Source organism: Falco punctatus (assembly GCF_963210335.1).
Source record: "Falco punctatus genome assembly, chromosome: 4".
Classification (NCBI taxonomy): Eukaryota; Metazoa; Chordata; class Aves; order Falconiformes; family Falconidae; genus Falco; species Falco punctatus.
The window spans coordinates 23,460,915-23,478,672 of NC_137583.1; the positions used below are offsets into that span (position 1 = coordinate 23,460,915).

The 17,758-nt window shown below is 43.6% G+C and overlaps 1 protein-coding gene across 18 annotated transcripts in view; it reads left to right on the forward strand.

Moving 5' to 3' along the window:
* GRM7 (glutamate metabotropic receptor 7) overlaps positions 1-17,758 on the forward strand; it is a 417,449-nt gene that overhangs the window by 313,898 nt on the left and 85,793 nt on the right. For all 18 annotated transcript variants that reach the window (XM_080387562.1, XM_080387563.1, XM_080387555.1 and 15 more), the window contains one exon: positions 13,954-14,889. In XM_080387562.1, the coding sequence (XP_080243688.1) occupies positions 13,954-14,889 (936 nt within the window). The remainder of the gene's footprint in view (positions 1-13,953; positions 14,890-17,758) is intronic.

A 17,758-nucleotide genomic window follows, 5' to 3' on the forward strand; every position in this document is an offset into this window, starting at 1 on the left:
GCTGTAAAGCTGCAGCTTTGGTCAGCTCTGTGCGTTGCAGCTGCTTTCATCCCCCTCAGGCAAAGGAAGGCTGCTTTCTTGTTGTGGGTAATCTCCAGTGGCATTGAGATATTGTACCAGCTTTTATGTTTGCATCTCATCCTTGCCCTGGCAAAGAGATTTTGATGGAAAAGACTTTCTTGGTTAAAGTCTACAAAGGCTCATGGGGACATGTGATTAGCATGGTAGGCAATGGCAAACCAAGGCTGTGCGTAGGAAAAGGGAGAATTTAGGAAGTATCAGCAGGATAGCAATTGCATTTCTGCTTCTAGATCGAATGCATTAACTTTTGTCTTTTCCTTTGCAAAGGAAGTATAATCTTTTGTCCTGGAGGTAGTGGGCAGCAGCATGGGGGTTTGTGTCTAGTGAGCCCAGCAGGGCAGCCACCAAGACACTTCTCACGTTTCTTTCTTTGACATCTCCTTATCCACTTCAGATTTTCTCTTGCAGTTTCTCTGGTGTGGTAGAAGGTGTTTGTTTAATATCCCCGTATCTGTGAGTCACGAGTGCCTGGCGTTCACTTTCCAGAGGTCAGGATGCAGCATGTTTTCATGTTTGTATGCAGGGGATGAATGAAGCATGCAGTGGTTTCTGTTGAGATGCTTATGTTTAGAGGATTGAGGTGTGCTTTCCGTATGCAACACCTAAAAGTCCGAGTAGCGAGCAGGACTATAGGCTTTTCCACTTCAGCTGCCTGAGATTCTAGTTCAGCGTATCCTCAGCAGGTGTGGGCCAGCATCCTCCAGTCACGCCAGTCATCCTTTGATTGTCAACAGCAGCCAAAGCCTTGCTCATTTGTCTCTTTTAATTTATCCAATTTGCATGTAATTTTTTTAATGTATTGTATTAACAGACATGGGAACTATTGGCCTAAAGCTGTTTTTGTAGGTCCAAAACGTAACCCAGCTGTGTTTTGCAAAATTAATTTTTGCTACCGTACAGATGAAAGTGCCAAGGATAGTAGAGTAGAAATTGTGATGATTGTGTAATATTGAGCCTGTTTGCTTTAGAGGGGAGAAAGAAATCCCTTAAAGGGTATTGAGAAACCTCTGCACACATCAGGACCATGTGAACAGCCCTTACAGTTTCTAGCATTTAAGCAAAGCACAGAGGTTCCTGACAGAGAACATGTATTGAGTGGGTCAAAAATAATCACTTTTTAAATGTCCCTGAATACTGATTTCTGTAGAAAATTGACGTGGTTTGCAGCAGAACTATAATGCTGGATATATAGCATCCATTTTAATGTGTCTCAAGCTAATCGTTCATATGATAGGCAATAATGGCCACAAATAAACAGCTGCAAAGGGTCTTTAGCTAGCTCTTAAAACTTGAGGGGAAGCCTTTATTTGCTTTGTCTTCCTTTTTTATTTGTTTCTTCTCCCACTAATCTGAAAATGTACATTTTATATGAAAATGATGCGTTAAATGATTCCCATGAAACAATCTTGTTTACTTGTTAATTGCACCTTTTAATGGCGTGGAGGATATGTATTTGACCATTAAAAGTAGCATCCGAGCATCTGGCTCCCAGTGGTAACTGTGATTTGATGTTTTATTCCATTCTTGCAACGCCTGTCCTTTACACTGGCTGGTGAAGGGTAGTGCAAACTTAAACCTTTCGTTGCAAAAGCAAATCTTGGGTCCCTTTTCCTCTCAAAAATACAGCTGGAAAAGGCAGTGCAGGCTTTTCTCCTTGATACCCTTGCAAGAGGTTTCAGTTCACTCAGGATGTGGGGAGTTTACATATGGTCCCCCAGTCATGGGGCAGGAGGTGAATGCCATCTCATAGAATCACAGAACGTTTTGGGTCAGAAGGGACCTTAACAACCACCCAGTGCCACCCCCTGCCGTGGGCAGGGACACCTTCCACTGGACCAGGCTGCTCAGGGAAGCAAGGCGAGGGAAGGAGTGGGGAGGAAGGTTCACTGCACTGGAAGGAAGGTGCACAACTGGGAGTATGTCAGACAGCTAAATATTTAGGGAGCTCAGCTGGAGGGAATAAGATACCAGTTCTGGTCCTTTTACTTTTCAAAGAGATGGAAGGGGGTGGTGGGGGCAAAGTGTTAGGTTGTTATTACTTTAGTATGCAAAAATGGGATGAGACACAAAATTCCTTAGCTTTCTAAGGTTAATTAAAAAAAAAAAAAAAAAACAAAAAAAAAAAACTCTTCTTTGCAAAATTTTAGTGGGATTTCAACCAGACCAATACCATCATTGTTTTAGGCAGGGTGTGATTGGAGGGCCAGTATTAATTTAAATACTAAATCCATGGAATGATCTTCAGTTTCAGCCTATGCTGCTGGGTTTTTCCATTTTGTCTGTCTGCCTGCTGTGATGTGCTGGTTCTGTACAGACCAAACCAGTGTCCCACGCAGCTTTCAGAGCAGAAGCAGCTGCCAGCGTCGGTCCTTGGTCACTTTCCTGTGCAGCAGCTGCCTGTCACAGCCACATCGTCACGCAGCCACATCGTCACGCAGCCACATCGTCACGCAGCCACATCGTCACGCAGCCATGTCACTTTCCTCTTCCTCTCCCTGCTCAGTTTCAGCAAGATGTGACTGTAGCACCAATGAAAGACTGGCCCCAAGTGCAGTATAATTAAAGTCCCATCAGCCAACTCTAATTTTCTGTGTACCATCTACAGTTCTTTTAGGGACCAACTGATTGAGTATAACCTGAGCAAGGTAATCTAATAGTATTAACAACGCTGCAGCAATCCAATTAGGGCCTAAATGAGTTAGGTACTAAGTTTCACTCAGAATTTTGTATTTCTTTCGTCTTGCTTCCCCAGCCTGTGTGTCATTTGCCATGCACGCTAGACATGATGAGAAAATTACTGTACCATTGATGCAGATTCTTTAAAAAGGGAAAACTGGGAGCAAATAATTTGACTAGAAAATACTGGTCTTTGAATCAGCTTGGGAATTAGTAGGATAAATAAACTAAAGAATTTTGAGTTGGCAGGCACCTCAGGATAAATGCTGTCCAAATTACACACATACCATTTGGTACATCTCTAGTTATTACCCTTTCCGTTTTCAAAGTAGTATATCAGATTTGGCAGAAGTGTTCCTTTTCCACAGTCAGAAATAACAGCAAAAAAAAGAAGTTATTAGCTCATAAGCAGAGATAAACAAACATAAAGGGCTAATCCTTTTCTCAAAACTTGGTTAAGGTTAACTCATGGCTATGCCATGAAAAATAACTCAACTCAGAAAAGGAGTTTTCAGGAGAAAAATCAGAATTCCTGGATTTGCTTCGGGATATGCCATTGTCATCCAGCCTTGTTGTTCAGGGCTTAAACGCGCCCATTGTTGAGCATTATGCGGATGTTTGAAAAAAGCATTTGAACATTTGATTTTGCCTGCTTAAATAGTAAGCAATTGCTTTGCCCTAATGTTGAGCTCTCTTTCACATTCTTTGGTACTTCGGATTGTGGGTTTCTTGCCATCCTGCACCACGAAACCCTTCAGTCCCAACGCTGTGGGGTGGGCACTGCGCAAGTACTGAGCTACGGGTACGTGGGATGTTCTGGCAGAGTCAGTGGGCACATGCTAAAATGTGTGTGCTGATGGCTATGGCCTCTCATCTCACTGTGCCCTGGCTTTGATACACCTGACCATGTCCTTCGCCCCGCGTATCGTGTACTGCTGCGTTCGTGTCCTGCTTGGAAGTCCTCAAATGGAGAACAGCGTGGGAGTCGGCTAGACCATTTTAGCCTTCTCTGTTAGGAGTCATATAAAAGGTATCCGTGTCTATTATTTACTGTATACCTCATGACATTTCAGTTTCTTATTTAAATTCTAGCTGCGGACTCAATGATCTTAAAGGTCTTTTCCAGCCTGAACGATTCTATGATTCTGTGGGTATATTTGAAATGAGATTCATGCAAACATATCCAACCAACGTAAAAAGCAGAAGGAAGTAAAGACCTAAAATACCTTTGATTGAAGGGAACTTTGCTAATGCTCTTTCCACCAGAATAGCAAAATATCACACAGTTTTTCTTCTGTAAGTATGTAACTGCGCCACCTCACTTTGAGGTCTTTCATCTTTTCCCTTTTTGTTTTGCATTGCAATCTGTATGTTGCGATCAGCCCACTCCTGTTGACATGCTGGTGTTGGGTGTGTGTGGGATGGTTGGGGACACAGCGAGTCTGGTGCTTCATCTCTCTCATAGCAGATGCTGAGGGTCAGGCAGACCCAGAGGCAGGTTAAGGGCCATGGTCGTTTGGTGACCTGTTGTTGGTGAGAAGGAGCAGGTTCCTCACTGCGGGCTGTTCTCGTTCGTCAGAAGTGCCAGGCTGCATTTTCAGATGTGTTTCACTGAAAATCGTGACGCTAAAGGACAAGCTAGCTTATGCCAAAAAGCATTAAATGCTTAAGAGAGGGGTGTCAAGGCTACTCTTTCCATAGGTCTGCTTTCATTGGCCCGGTTAGTAGCCAGCAAGTGGTAAATTGCTCCTTTAATTAAGCAGAGTTTTATCTCCTTATATATGACAAGAGAAACATTGGGAGTTGGCAGGAGGTTATGAGCAGTGAGATGAGTGGATTTTTTTTCAGACCAAAATCGCAGCTTATGGGTTCTGCCAGTGACGACACCTCTGAGCTCTGTCAAGTGGCACAACCGTCCTGGTCCCATTTGCTAAACCGTACAGCTTTGTAAAAAGGGCTTAATACTGTTTAACAGACAGCTTTACATAAATTCCTATGAATATATATGTAGGCACATCTGCTCTGCATACCTCTGAGTTGAAATCCTAATTCCTGCTTGGAGTTTGTGCAGTCACTAATCAGGAGGAAACATACCCATGTCTCTTCAGGAACAGAATCTGTGTCAAGACTTCATTATTTCTGACCTACATCCTACAATTAATTTTTCTAAGAAATCTAAGGAATTTTCTGAGACTGTTAAAGAAGCAAAATGAACTCTGGCCATTAGTGTGCAGTGGGTATAGCTCGCGTCTCCTTCGTACTGTAAGTGCTGTATGAAATGAGCAGCCTAATGAGGCTGATGCGTGTGGAGTTTGATGGGGCTCTGTACCGAGGCTGACAGCGCATCTAGCACTGAGGGACATTCCTGGGATAAAATGTCACGTAAGAGGAGAGTGGCAGGAGTTTTCTCAGCCTTGAGATTGCAGGTTTGCTGCGTCCTCCTGAGTAAAGAACATACATACTTCGTTTTCTGCTCAAAATGGTTAACTTCATTTTGGGTTTTGTTCAGGGATTCTTGTTTGGCCCATTAGTTAAATGATATATTTAAAGTAATATAAATATCAAATGATGACGGATGGTGATGCTCTCCTAGAATATTTAGCTCTGCAGATCGAACCAAAGAAAGTCTTGACTTAGCAGATTTGTCTCTAAAGGTGAGCGCAAACAGTACATGCAAAAGGTGTTTCTACATAGCTCTTATTTTGAGTGCTGCATGTCTTTTATGCTTTATTGCTGCTGAGGCACAGTGCTTATCATCTCACTTGTATAATCAGCTTTCAGACATGGCTGTGAGTGAAGGCTATTGTGTTGCTTATTAGTAAAAATTCAGGTGCTTTCAGTTCTGTCTGTCACTGCCAATCTTAAATCATTGATCTTTCCTCTCTACAGATGTCTGGGAAGAATATTTTTGAAACATTTGCATAAAACGTCAAAAAAACCTACCTGTTTCTGAGATTCAATTTAGGAAAAAGAAAAATTACAATTTTTCTATGTGTGCAACAGCGCTGGTTTGAATCAGGGATGGGCACAGGCCTTCATGGCAAGGAGCTGCCTTTGGTTATGGCCATTACCATCCATCGCCTTCAGGCCCAGCTAGAGGACGTTGAGGAATCACACCTTCCGTCTGCTCAGTAGGGAGTTCCTTTGGCCAGTGTCACTAGTGAGCATGGTCCTGGTTCGGGCGCTGCCAGAAATGCAGGAGTTCAGGCAGGAAAGAGCTGAAGCTTCCTGGGAGAGGGGTAAAGCACCTGATAGATGGATTTGCAGGATGTCTGGCACAGGCAGGCTTAGGCATTAGCAGACTACTTGTCCATACAGTGTGAATCACTAGCTGAACTAAAAAGAGGCTATTATTCTTCTTAATCTCTGTACCGCATGAGTTAGACTTTCCCCCAGAAAAAAAAGTTTTAACAGTGTTTAGCACTTTTTAGGGTAATTTCTCCTTCATAACTGTGTCTCTTGAGTAACCTGCTGGTGATTCCAAGATGATCTATACTCTAATTAAACACTGCTCCATCCTTCCGTATTGAAGGAAGGTCCAGCTGAAATCAGTGGGAATGTCACTTGATTAAGGCATCCTGGGCTGGTACCACAGTGAGCTGTCGTTTTCCCTGTATGAAGCTGAAACCTGATGTGTAAATATCCCGTTAACGCCTTGCAACAGATTTAGCCCTGCCCCCTCAACAATGGATGCCTTTAGAGCTCCTTTCAAAAAAAGAAAAAAAAATCAGATAACTTATGCTACACGGGTTTGTACTGTGCTTAGTTGTAGCAGGAACTCAAGGAAAGCACTTGGAAACCAAACTTTCCTCTAAAAATACCTGGGTTTGGTTGGGGGGGAGGGAAATAACTGCAACAGAATAAGCAGCGATAGACGAGGGCTGGTTTTATTAATTTTCAAATGATTACATGATACTCTGAAATTAAGCCTAGCGTGCAAGAATGGCAATGTTGTTCCTTATGTGGGAGATGTTATTTTCTGCATGTAAAACATTAAGAGCACCATAAGCTTAGCCTATTTTGTGAAATACAGAAGACAACCAGTAGACTGGATTCTCTTTTGACCAGTTTGACAATGAGGTGTGCTGGCAATGAACCACTGGGTGCAAGACAAAGGGCAGCAGCAAAAAGCCCCAAACACCCTGTCACTCATCCTTGGCTCAGGACTGATGATAGATACTGTCATTCTAAGCCACTTACTTCAGAATGAAGAATTGTCTTAGATTACCTCTGCTTTCAGAAGGTAGGTGAGAGCAAATTTATCAGTTTAGATAAGAAATGTGTATTATAAATGCACGTTTGGAAGTATATGCTCTTCATTAATTAAAAAAGATTACACAGAGGATGCAGGATGAATACTAAAGATGCATGGCCCATCCCCTTCCATTAGTGAGAAGACAACAGGAAGCTGCAGTCGGTTATAAAAGTATTAAAATAATTAAATTTTAGTTTTATTGTGTGTCAACAGAAATATATGATAATAAGCATTTTTTCAAAAATTGTAGATTAAGCATTTTTCTCTACATCAGTGTTGTGCTAAAAATGCCCTTGCTTTAATGTAGAACAAATAGCCTTTGGATCTCATTAAAGATGTTATTATAAGTGCTCAGTGCAACTTGCTTCTGGTGTCCTTAAAGCAGGTAAGATTGGTAGAAAATGATGACAAATATTAAATGAAAGAAACAGTTAGATTAGGAAAGGAAAGAGAAAAATAAATGAGTTTTTTATGTAGGTTAAGAACTGCTTATTATGAGATCACCAAGAAGGAGTTACAGTGCAGGAACAGAAGCGATGAGTTTAGTTGAGGTTTAAATCACAATTCATTTAATGTGTTGAGTGAAACGTGATGTAGATGCTATGCAGATTATTATACCTGTACCCAAATACCAGCTGTCCTTTACTCTAGGTGACAAGAACCAGTAGCAGGGGGATTCTTTCCTGATACAGCCCCACGTTCGGTGTGAGCAGAGCAGAGCAGGGGGGACCCTTTCCCCAAGGCACCCACAGGTATTAAAGGTGTTAAAGTGAAGTTAACAGAGAAAGATGCAAACAGGTGACTGGCCTCCGGTATAGCAGTGTAAGCCTCCACCCAGTGAAACACTGGTGCACCAGCCCATCAGGCACTGGGGGTGCAGACCCCGTCTCCCAGCACGGTGCAGGGTGCCAGGCATCTCCCCTGTGCAGCAGCCCCTTCCTCACGTGGGAGCAAACGTGGGAGCTGGTCCCACGTCTCCCAAAAGCTTTCAGGAAAATTATTTTCCACACATATTCATAAAGCGCTTTGCACCGTGGGATCCCTGCCCACACTGGGGCTTTCCAGGAGCTGTCACAACATTAATGAGAGGAAGAAATTTGGAGCTGTGTGGTTCCTGGGTAAAAGTGATCCTGGGGGCATTTTGCTCATTAATAGGTATCTGAATCAGCAGGTGTGAAGCTGAGGGCCTGGCATTATGGGAGAGTTGTCATGATTGCTTGACAACGTTTCTGATTTGTGCTGACAATAAAAAATTGCAAGTTTTTTGACTGGAAGACTTTGAGAAGTGATGAGTTTCCATCACCTTCAATTACAAAGTTATGGTTTGCTTGTCCTGTCCGTGCTGATGGGCAGGACGCTGTCCATCCCCACAGCAGTTACATTACGGCAAAAACAAGAAGGGCAGCAGCAGGAGAAACTACACAAAAAAATGTATAAGGACTTGTAACTTCTGTTTATGAAGAAGATAGTTTGGAGGGATTTAAAATAATTAATGCAGCAGAGCAGGGAAACCTAGAAGATTTTGCTTTTCCTCTGAAGTAGGTTTCTTTTGAAGTGTCCCAAGACACCTAAACCCCCTCGCTAGCACAAACCATGTCATCCCTGGCGTCGGGAGGAGGGCAGCGCTGGGCTGATGCTCCATCTGGCTGGTGAAGTGTTCCTGTGGAACAGCGCTGGAAGTAGGGAGGAAAAAGAGCTGTCACGAGGCAGGGACGAGCTGCAGAGCTCAGGACCAGGTTTCAGATCTATGCAGGGGGAGCAGGGGTGCACAGCAGCCCCGGCCCAGTAGAGATGCTCTTACTGCAGTGGGGGGTTGGGTTTGGACACTGTTACCCCTTGGGTTCGGGGGCTGCTGGTTAACGTGTCCTATTTCTGCCCTGTACAGGTTTCAAAAGCTGCTTTGAAGTAGCTGGATTTTTACTTTGATTTGAAACAAGGGAACAGAAGGAAAATGAAGAGGCAGGAGTGAGCTCAGGCTTTACCACATTTTGAGGCGCTGGGGTGTAACTGGACTCAAACCTGTGAGGAGGGCACCTAGGTTTAGAGGACGGCTCCCAAGGCAGGGGTGCGAGGGCAAGCAGAGCTGGGATCAGCATCGGTCCCCGCGGGAAGGGGGAAGGATGCAGTGGCTTTGCAGAGCTGGTACACTGCTGCAGCAAAAACAATCATGCTGCTTAAACAGAGTTTTTGTAGTTTCTGGGGATTTTTTTGCACTATCCTGAAAAGGCATTGAGCCTGCATGGCCCAGAATGCAGTGATTTGTTCATCACAAGCAAAAACTATCAGGGTTTTTTTGCCTGCATCACCTTGCAGGCTCCACGCTTTTCTTAAGGCTTTTCATCAACCCCCTATAGGCAGTGAAATTAAAATAAGTTACAGTATGAGGTGAAACACCTTATTTGCAGTGTCTGGGCAAATCATTGGAGTAGCTTTGCATCCTTCTCTGGTAGTCTGGCTTATCGTCGCCGTTATCTTTTGAAGGGATTTTAGCTGATATTTTGCAGAAGCTCTGTTGACTATCTGTTATTGACATATTCTTAGCTTAAAACCATTATCATGTTAAAGCCCTGGATTTAGAAACTAATTACAAGACATTAATAGCTAAGCCCTAAGAGCTAAGTCATGCAAATATTGCTATCTGTAAAGTTGAATATACAAAAAATGTTTGAACTGCTGACTTAGTAACTGGAGTCTAAAAGCAATCTGTAAGGTGGCAATAAATCTGAGCACAATCCTCCGCAATTGTTTTCTAATGTGTCCATGAAATTAATGGCACAGTTGTTATGAAAGTCGTATCGGGGAATATGGCTATCTTTTCCCTGAGTAGGTTAATTATCACTAATGTAATTATTTTTCTACTGATTTCTATTTTAATCAAACTTTACGTGAAACAATTTTGTTCAGAACAAATAGCTTATTATAGGCATGTTTGTGGTGGTGAGAAAAAAGGCAGCAATGTTTAAATTATACACATATATTGAGTTACTTTATTCATTAAAATGAACAATTATGTTAGGCCGTATGAGACAGACTAAGCATTTCTTGTTAATGTTTGTTCTGTAGTGAACATAATGAGAATTTATGTTGGAAATGGATCCCATCCCTTTAGCTTGGAGGCATTTGTGAACTGGGCGATAGATACGTGGGAGTTAGGAGAGCTTGGGGATAGGAGGAGTTAGAATGAGCCCTACACCAGGAGGGATGCTGCACTGCCCTGTGGTTGTGGGGAAGGCACTGGAGCTGGGAGAGAGCTTTCTCTGCTCTTTTCTTTTGGGGTGTGTTTGTTTGTTCAGTTTTTGGTGTTTGTCCTCTGTACTGTGGTGGCAGGGCAAAACAAAGTGTACCACTGTAACGTAGTGGCTCTAGCAGATCCAAGTGCTGTGGAGCAGGACCAACTTTAAAGTTCTTTACTCATCAGTTGTTTTGAAAATCCTGCAAAACAAAGTGTACCACTGTAACGTAGTGGCTCTAGCAGATCCAAGTGCTGTGGAGCAGGACCAACTTTAAAGTTCTTTACTCATCAGTTGTTTTGAAAATCCTGCAATGAACCTGTTGTGGTTTGGGAATTTTTTCCCCATTTATCAGATCAATTTGTCAGTGCGTGAACTATAACATTATACTGTTGAAGGTGTGCCACTTAATATGGTAAGTGGATGATGGGTAGATATGTGACTTTTCAAGACATCAGACATGTGTCTACAGTATCTAGTGCAGTCTAGGTTTGGCATGCTTCCCAAACCTGGCAGAATTGCAATGGAAGAGTTTGTTGTGTCCCTCGTACTGACTTGGTCAAGCGTTAAGTTTAAGATGTGAAATTGCTGGGTCGCTGTCACACGCGAGAGCTTGGGCAGGACGCACAAGTGGGCTGCGCCGCGGCTGTGGCCCATGGGCACATCAAGCAAGAAGCCACCAGAGCAGGGTGGTGATTCCTGCCCCTGCATGACATGCTCTGCTGTTGTTTTTGTTGAAGTTCCTCTTACAGTAGTTGTGGGCAAAAGTTATCCTTGCTGTTTTATCAGGATTTTATGGTCCTGATCCTGAAACTCTGAACTGAGAAAAATCTTTTTAAGTAAGCAGTTTCTAGTTCATAGCGACTAAAAATATTGGGGGAAAGTCATTGAATATAAGCAGGTTTAGGTTTAAGTAAATGCAAGAAATGGCTGAACGTAACAATTTCTTGCCACAATAGAATCTTTTTTTTAGATCCATGTTTTCAAAAGCTAAACTGCAGTAAAAGATGGGAGGAGGAAAGGGGGACAGGAAAAAAAATATATCAGGCACAATTTCTCGGTCATAAAGCAGCCAAATACACAGATAAACAGTTTATTGCTTTTGTTTGCATTTCTGAAAGGAGTTATGAAACAATAATTTATTTCAAAGACAATTTATTTTTTCAAAAATACTCTTTTCTGAGTGGGGAAAGCATCTCTAGTTTGACTCATGTTCTAACCTGCCAGCGCCAGGCTTTGGTGCTGGTGCCTTATCTGACGGGCAGTTTTCATCATTCATTTTCTCACCAGAAGCAGCAGAACGCTGCAAATCTTTCTGAGGCCAGTGATACAGAGTTATCCTGGTGTTGTCTCAGGAGACCAGAAAAAGGACTTTCCATAATTTTGCCCGATCTTCTGTTTATCTTTTTACACACAGTATCTGCACGGAATAAAGTACCTTTAGGCTGCCCCAGCTACCCAGCAATGCCACAGAATACGTTAGAGAATATGGAAATTCATGTAGGCATAAGGGGTGGAATATGATAACACATTAATAATGCTGTGGTTCTGTGAGTTATTAGTATGCAGAAGATTGGTGAAAATCCTTTTATCACTGCAGACTGGATCAAAATCCATGAAGTGTAGGATGCCTTTCTCACTTCCTATCAATGCATGCTGTAAAAAGGGCATCAAGTAACATCTGTGTTTAATAGTTATGATGGAAAATGAAGGCTCCTGACTGGATTGATGGGTCTTACTTTCTAGCTGTACAAACCCAGGTAAGTTATAGTTACCCTGTCTCAGTCTGCCTTTAAAAAGGACGAGATACAAAGCGGTGATGGAGAAGAGGCAAGCTGCAGTCAGTTGGTTTCTTAAGGAATTGTCATGAAATTTTCACATCTGTCTTACGTGTCAGAAAATCCAAGCCCTGGTTCTCATTGCTCACTACCTCTTTGGTTCCCTTTTTGGCTAATGTTATTTGGCATGCCTCTGCAGTAAGTTACATGGACACGTGCCAGCTTACTCCAGCTCTCTTGTGAGGCATGCACACAAGTTGGGAGTTCAATTCTAGGTTTCTAAAGGGCTTGCTAGCCTTCACCTGGAGCAGTGATGGAGCTGGGCATAGGAATGGATTTCCTAGCTCCTGGTGCACACTTTTCCAGTAAGACCAAACTACCATTTACTGCTGCAATTAAACGAGTCTTCGTATTCTCCTGTACCATCAGTATTCCTTCAGCTTCTGTAAGCTACATGCCTTCAGCTCAGCGCAGTATGAAAGAAGAGTTCATGGATCTTTTTTTCTTTTCTTCAGAATAAGTTGTGAATATTGAAGGTTAATGAAGTTTCTCAAGCGGTGGCAGACCTCTCAGGGATTATTTTTATAACAATCACAGCAGAGGCTCTTGGTAGTATAATATTTGAGCAGTGTGTGACTGAAGGGTTGTGGGCTTTTTTGCAAATACATGAAATGAAGATGATACAGGATCTCTTTCGAATTGCATTAGGAAAGTGACACTTAATCCTTCAATTTAAGACTTGCAAACCCCAGACTTCCTGTATACAATAATAATCAAGGCAGCTGATAAAAAAAATTAATCTTACAATTTTTTACGTGTAGGGAAAATAGTGGAACTTGTAAGCATTTAGGTTACCTAAAAGAAAAAAACAGAAATTTTGTTTTAAATAAAACTTGCTCGCATCTATCCCAGGAGATCAGGCTTTATAATTGGAAAAGCTATGTACACACCCACACAGAACAGTTATTGGAGCCACTGAAGTGTCGCTGGGCAGCTGAGTTGGTAATCGGTGCAATGAATTGGCACTGGGAATGTCAAGACCTTTCCAGTGGTTCCAGGCCGGATTAGTTCAGGGGGGCTCCAACGCTAAACCTCCCTCATTCTTGGAAACTGGTTAGTGGCTTTAGTCTGGAATATTTTCAAATTATTTGTGAGTCTTAATTTTCTGCAGTACTTGGGAGCCCTTGTAACATACTTTGGACTTCAACGTTCTTGAGACTGCAGAACAAGTGAGGCTTTCCATTTATTTAGTATGACCATTCATAATTTGTATTCCCAGAAGCATGCATGGTATTTCGAAAGCAGAATGTGACTTTGAAATGAATTATTATCTAATTATTGCATTTTTCATTGATAACTATTTCCTTTGTCCTTCATATTTCTTACATGGCTCATATTGCAGCTCTTGCCATGTTCTCACTGATCCCACACCCTATGGAAGACACACTTCCACCTCATTAAAAATATTAACCTGCTCAGTAACAGTTCCAAGAAGTATCTTGGAATCTTGTAGTATCTCCTGTTCTGGTCTTGGTAAGAAGCCTTGGCTCTAGGCGCAGGGGAAGCAGTTGTGTGACTGTAGCTCCTGCCCTCCCTCAGGTCATCGCAGTGTTCTTACTAACTTTCATGAACAAGGAAGAGGTTTAAACTCTGCCGTGTTATGTGATGTTGTGTGTCATTCCACCAGCATTAGCTACTAATAAAACTGAAAAGTTACGGCAGTGAATACAGTCGTGCATTAGAGTCCCATGCGAAGACACTAGCGTGTGTGGTTCATGGTGCTTTTCCAGGAGTCTACCACGTCTAAAGCTTATCCATTTGAGTTTTGTCTGCTGCAGGTTCCCCCATGGTCCTCCCCTCTTCCATTCCCACCCCAGCTGTCTGACAGCAACATCTAAATCATCAGCCTCTTTCTATTCCACTTGTCTTGCAGATCGATGGAATGCAGTGGGGCAGAGGAGTGCGTGAAGTCCCCCCCTCGGTCTGCAGCCTGCCCTGCAAGCCAGGAGAGAGGAAGAAGATGGTGAAGGGGATGCCGTGCTGCTGGCACTGCGAGCTCTGTGACGGCTATCAGTACCAGGCCGACGAGGTGACTTGTCTGCTCTGCTCGTACAACGAGCGGCCCAACGAGAACCGAACGGGGTGCCGTTCAATACCCATCGTCAAGCTGGAGTGGCACTCACCCTGGGCTGTGATACCCGTCTTCTTGGCTATGCTGGGAATTATTGCCACCATTTTTGTCATGGCGACGTTCATCAGATATAATGACACTCCCATTGTCCGGGCTTCTGGGAGGGAACTCAGCTACGTCCTGTTAACAGGGATATTTCTGTGCTACATCATCACGTTTCTGATGATCGCCAAACCAAACGTTGCCGTGTGCTCCTTCCGGCGTATCTTCTTGGGCTTGGGGATGTGCATCAGCTACGCAGCCCTGCTAACTAAAACAAACCGCATCTACCGCATATTTGAACAGGGCAAAAAGTCAGTGACTGCACCGAGGCTGATAAGCCCCACGTCGCAGCTGGCGATCACGTCGAGTTTGATATCTGTTCAGCTTCTAGGTGTCTTTATTTGGTTTGCAGTTGACCCACCCAACATCATCATAGATTATGATGAGCAGAAAACTATGAACCCTGATCAAGCCAGAGGAGTTCTCAAATGTGACATTACAGATCTACAAATCATTTGTTCCTTGGGTTATAGCATTCTTCTAATGGTTACATGTACTGTGTATGCCATCAAGACTCGGGGTGTCCCAGAGAATTTTAATGAAGCTAAACCCATTGGATTCACTATGTACACTACCTGTATAGTATGGCTTGCCTTCATTCCAATATTTTTTGGCACTGCCCAGTCAGCCGAAAAGGTAGGTGAAAATGAACAAAATGTGCATCTGTTGTATCAGGATTCATTGCAGTTATAAACTACGTACTGATGTTCAGCTTTACATAGATTTTAAAATGAGCTATCCAGTTAGCTCGTTACCGAGACATGAGCAATATACAGCACTATTTTCCTTCTCCATTTAGCTGGTGGGCTATTCATTTGATAAACTGGCAAATGATCAATAGCAATCACATTAGCCATTAGTTTTATTGTTGCATCCATTTCATTTGTGTCTTTTCAGTAGGGTAAGTGGGAATTAGCTGTCATATTGTCCAGAAAGAGGCATCTCTTAACTAAATCATTTTGAATACAAGATGTAAGCAAAAAGCTGTCAAAAAAATAGTTGAATAGACTCCTGTGCTTCTGGAGTTCAGCACTGAGGGCAGTGTGTTAAGTCTGTTGAGTTGTCTGCTTCACAGACAGCAGCTTCAGGGCACATTCGCACCACAGGGTAAACGGCCTGTCCTGGGACTAGACTAGCACTGCATTCTGCACGGGTTATTTTTTAACTAGCCCAGGTAAACTGACCCTACAGCTCATGGCAAGGGTTTTGCCAGAGTCCTGGAGTGAATGCCAGGTTGCTTTTCTTCACAGGCAAGATCTACTTAAGCCCACAGAGTTCATTCTCCAAAAGCCAGCCCAAAACGTTACACTTAGGCAACCTAAGAAAAAGCATCCAAACATTAGGACTTAACCCATTAGTTGGTTTGTTATGGGTATGAATTATTGCAAAGTGCTGTCAGACTCAGTTAAAAGGTTCCTGTTGACTTTCAGAGGCTTCAGATGCCGCAGAGGAGCTTGTGATGTGTCTGTCGCAGGGCTCAAGTGCCCAGCGCTCCGCTCCTGTGCTTGCAGCTGCTCAGGCACTGGCAGCTTAGGGAAATACTCCCTGGCAATCAGAGCTGGCCTGCCTGGGAAGAGATGCAAAACTCAGTCAACTTTGAGCTTTGCTGCCAACAGAAATCAGGTTTAAAGTGTTCTTTGTAAATAGATCAAATCAGCTCTGCTGGGACCAGCAGTTAGCTGGGATCCCAGCCCTGCATGTTGCAGCGGATGCTGTGGTGGTTTAGGTACAGATGTTAACAGCCTCTCTCACCTCACACAAAGGAAAAAGGAGAAATTCATTCCCTTCTTCTCATTACATTTATTGGTGGGGATGGTGGCCATGGAGAAAGCAGGCTAACAGCCAGAGGACAATAAGGTTAATTTTCCAAAACGTCAGAACATCTGTTGGCAAGAAAAGTCCTTTTCAGATTTGCACTTTTTAAAAAAGGGAGAACCTTGGTGTGTGTTTTGAGTAAACGGTATTCAAGAGGTTTTATTACAATATTATTACAATGCATAGGGCTGAATCAAACTGTGAGTGACTGAGCATTGCAACTTCAGTTACCTCCTGGGTCTGGGGTCCCTTCTGCATGTTCCTGTTGCTGCCCAGGTAGCTCCAGCTAATGCTTGGTGATGGAGAACGGCTTTTACCTCGCTCTGAATCTTATTTGGAGATAGCTGTAATTTCGGAGTGATTTGGCAAATACCTGCAAGCCTAGTCTTTAGGAAGAAATTAAAATATCAGGCTGTCCTGAGCTACTGTCAGATTGTTTCACCCTCCCCAGCCCTGACCCCATCCCCTTCCCCAGCCTGGAGGAAACTGCTGCCGTGTCCCCTTACACGTGGTATTCCCTGGCTAAATCCGGGCATCATTGACCTCACCTCAGATGCTCTCCTGCAGATTTTGCATGGATTTAGTTGTGTACTGCCAGTTATCCCCACTTACTGAACCCAAGCTTTCCTGTGCAGGAAAGAGCATTGGCTTCTTGCTCTTGTTTTTTCACCTCCGTCTTCATTTAAAGTTTGTTCTTGGGCAGGCTCACTGCTGTGGATAAAATTATTGTATCTTTTAAATGAGCGAGCAGATTTCAGATCCCAGCTAACACATCTCATTTTGTGCCAGGGGTATAATTTCCCAATTTGCAGTTGTCAGACTTTTGGGTTACTGAGGTACAACTGCAGGAAGACGGTGGTGTCATTCATGCAGGTCTGTGCTTTGGCTACAAGTCTCTTCCATAGGACGGTGCCTGCACCAGAGCTTCGGTCTTTGCAATTCAGGACGGTGGTTTACAGAGATTTGCGATTGTTTTGGCCTCAGCTGGCCAGTGGAAGAGTAGCTCGCCCAGGAGGAAGCAGAGGTTACAGGGGTTTTCACATATCACCTCACTTCTGCAACAGGCTTCACAGGCAGCCATTGCATCCCTAAAGGGAATTAATTTTGACTGGAAAGGAGGTCTGCCAAGTCATACAAATGCTTCAAACGCCTCTGCTCTCCCTGTCGAGGGAGAGATAAGAAACAGCGTAAGCGGCTTTAAACACAGTTGGGCCCGTTTTTAACTCTGGTCTGATGAAGGGAGTACAGCGTGGCTTTTGTGCTCCCTGCCTGGGAACGCTTCAGGCCTGCAGGTGACCGAGATGAAGTGCTTTAAATTGCTGTCTGCAAAGATTTAACCAGCTGATAGAAAGACCCAAAGAATTTCAAAGGCTGCTGCCAGCATTCAGAACCATTTAGTGGCAAAAGCTTTAGGTTTCCTTGCAGTCGCAGAGCTGAATTACCCTGCCCTTGTTAGAGAGCACACCATCCGTGTACAAGTTCATGTCGGACAGCAAGAGAGCCGATGATTAACTCGATTTCACACAGAGCACGGGAGAGGGCACAGGGCAAAGGAAGCAGCCCTTCGCCGTGCTCTGCTCCAGCCCTGCGCTGCTGTGCAGAGCCGGTGGCACTTGGCTTGGGGCAGCCGCGGGGGGGGGCGCTGGGGACAAGGGACTTCGGTAACCGCTGCGTGCCACAGCCCAAGCTC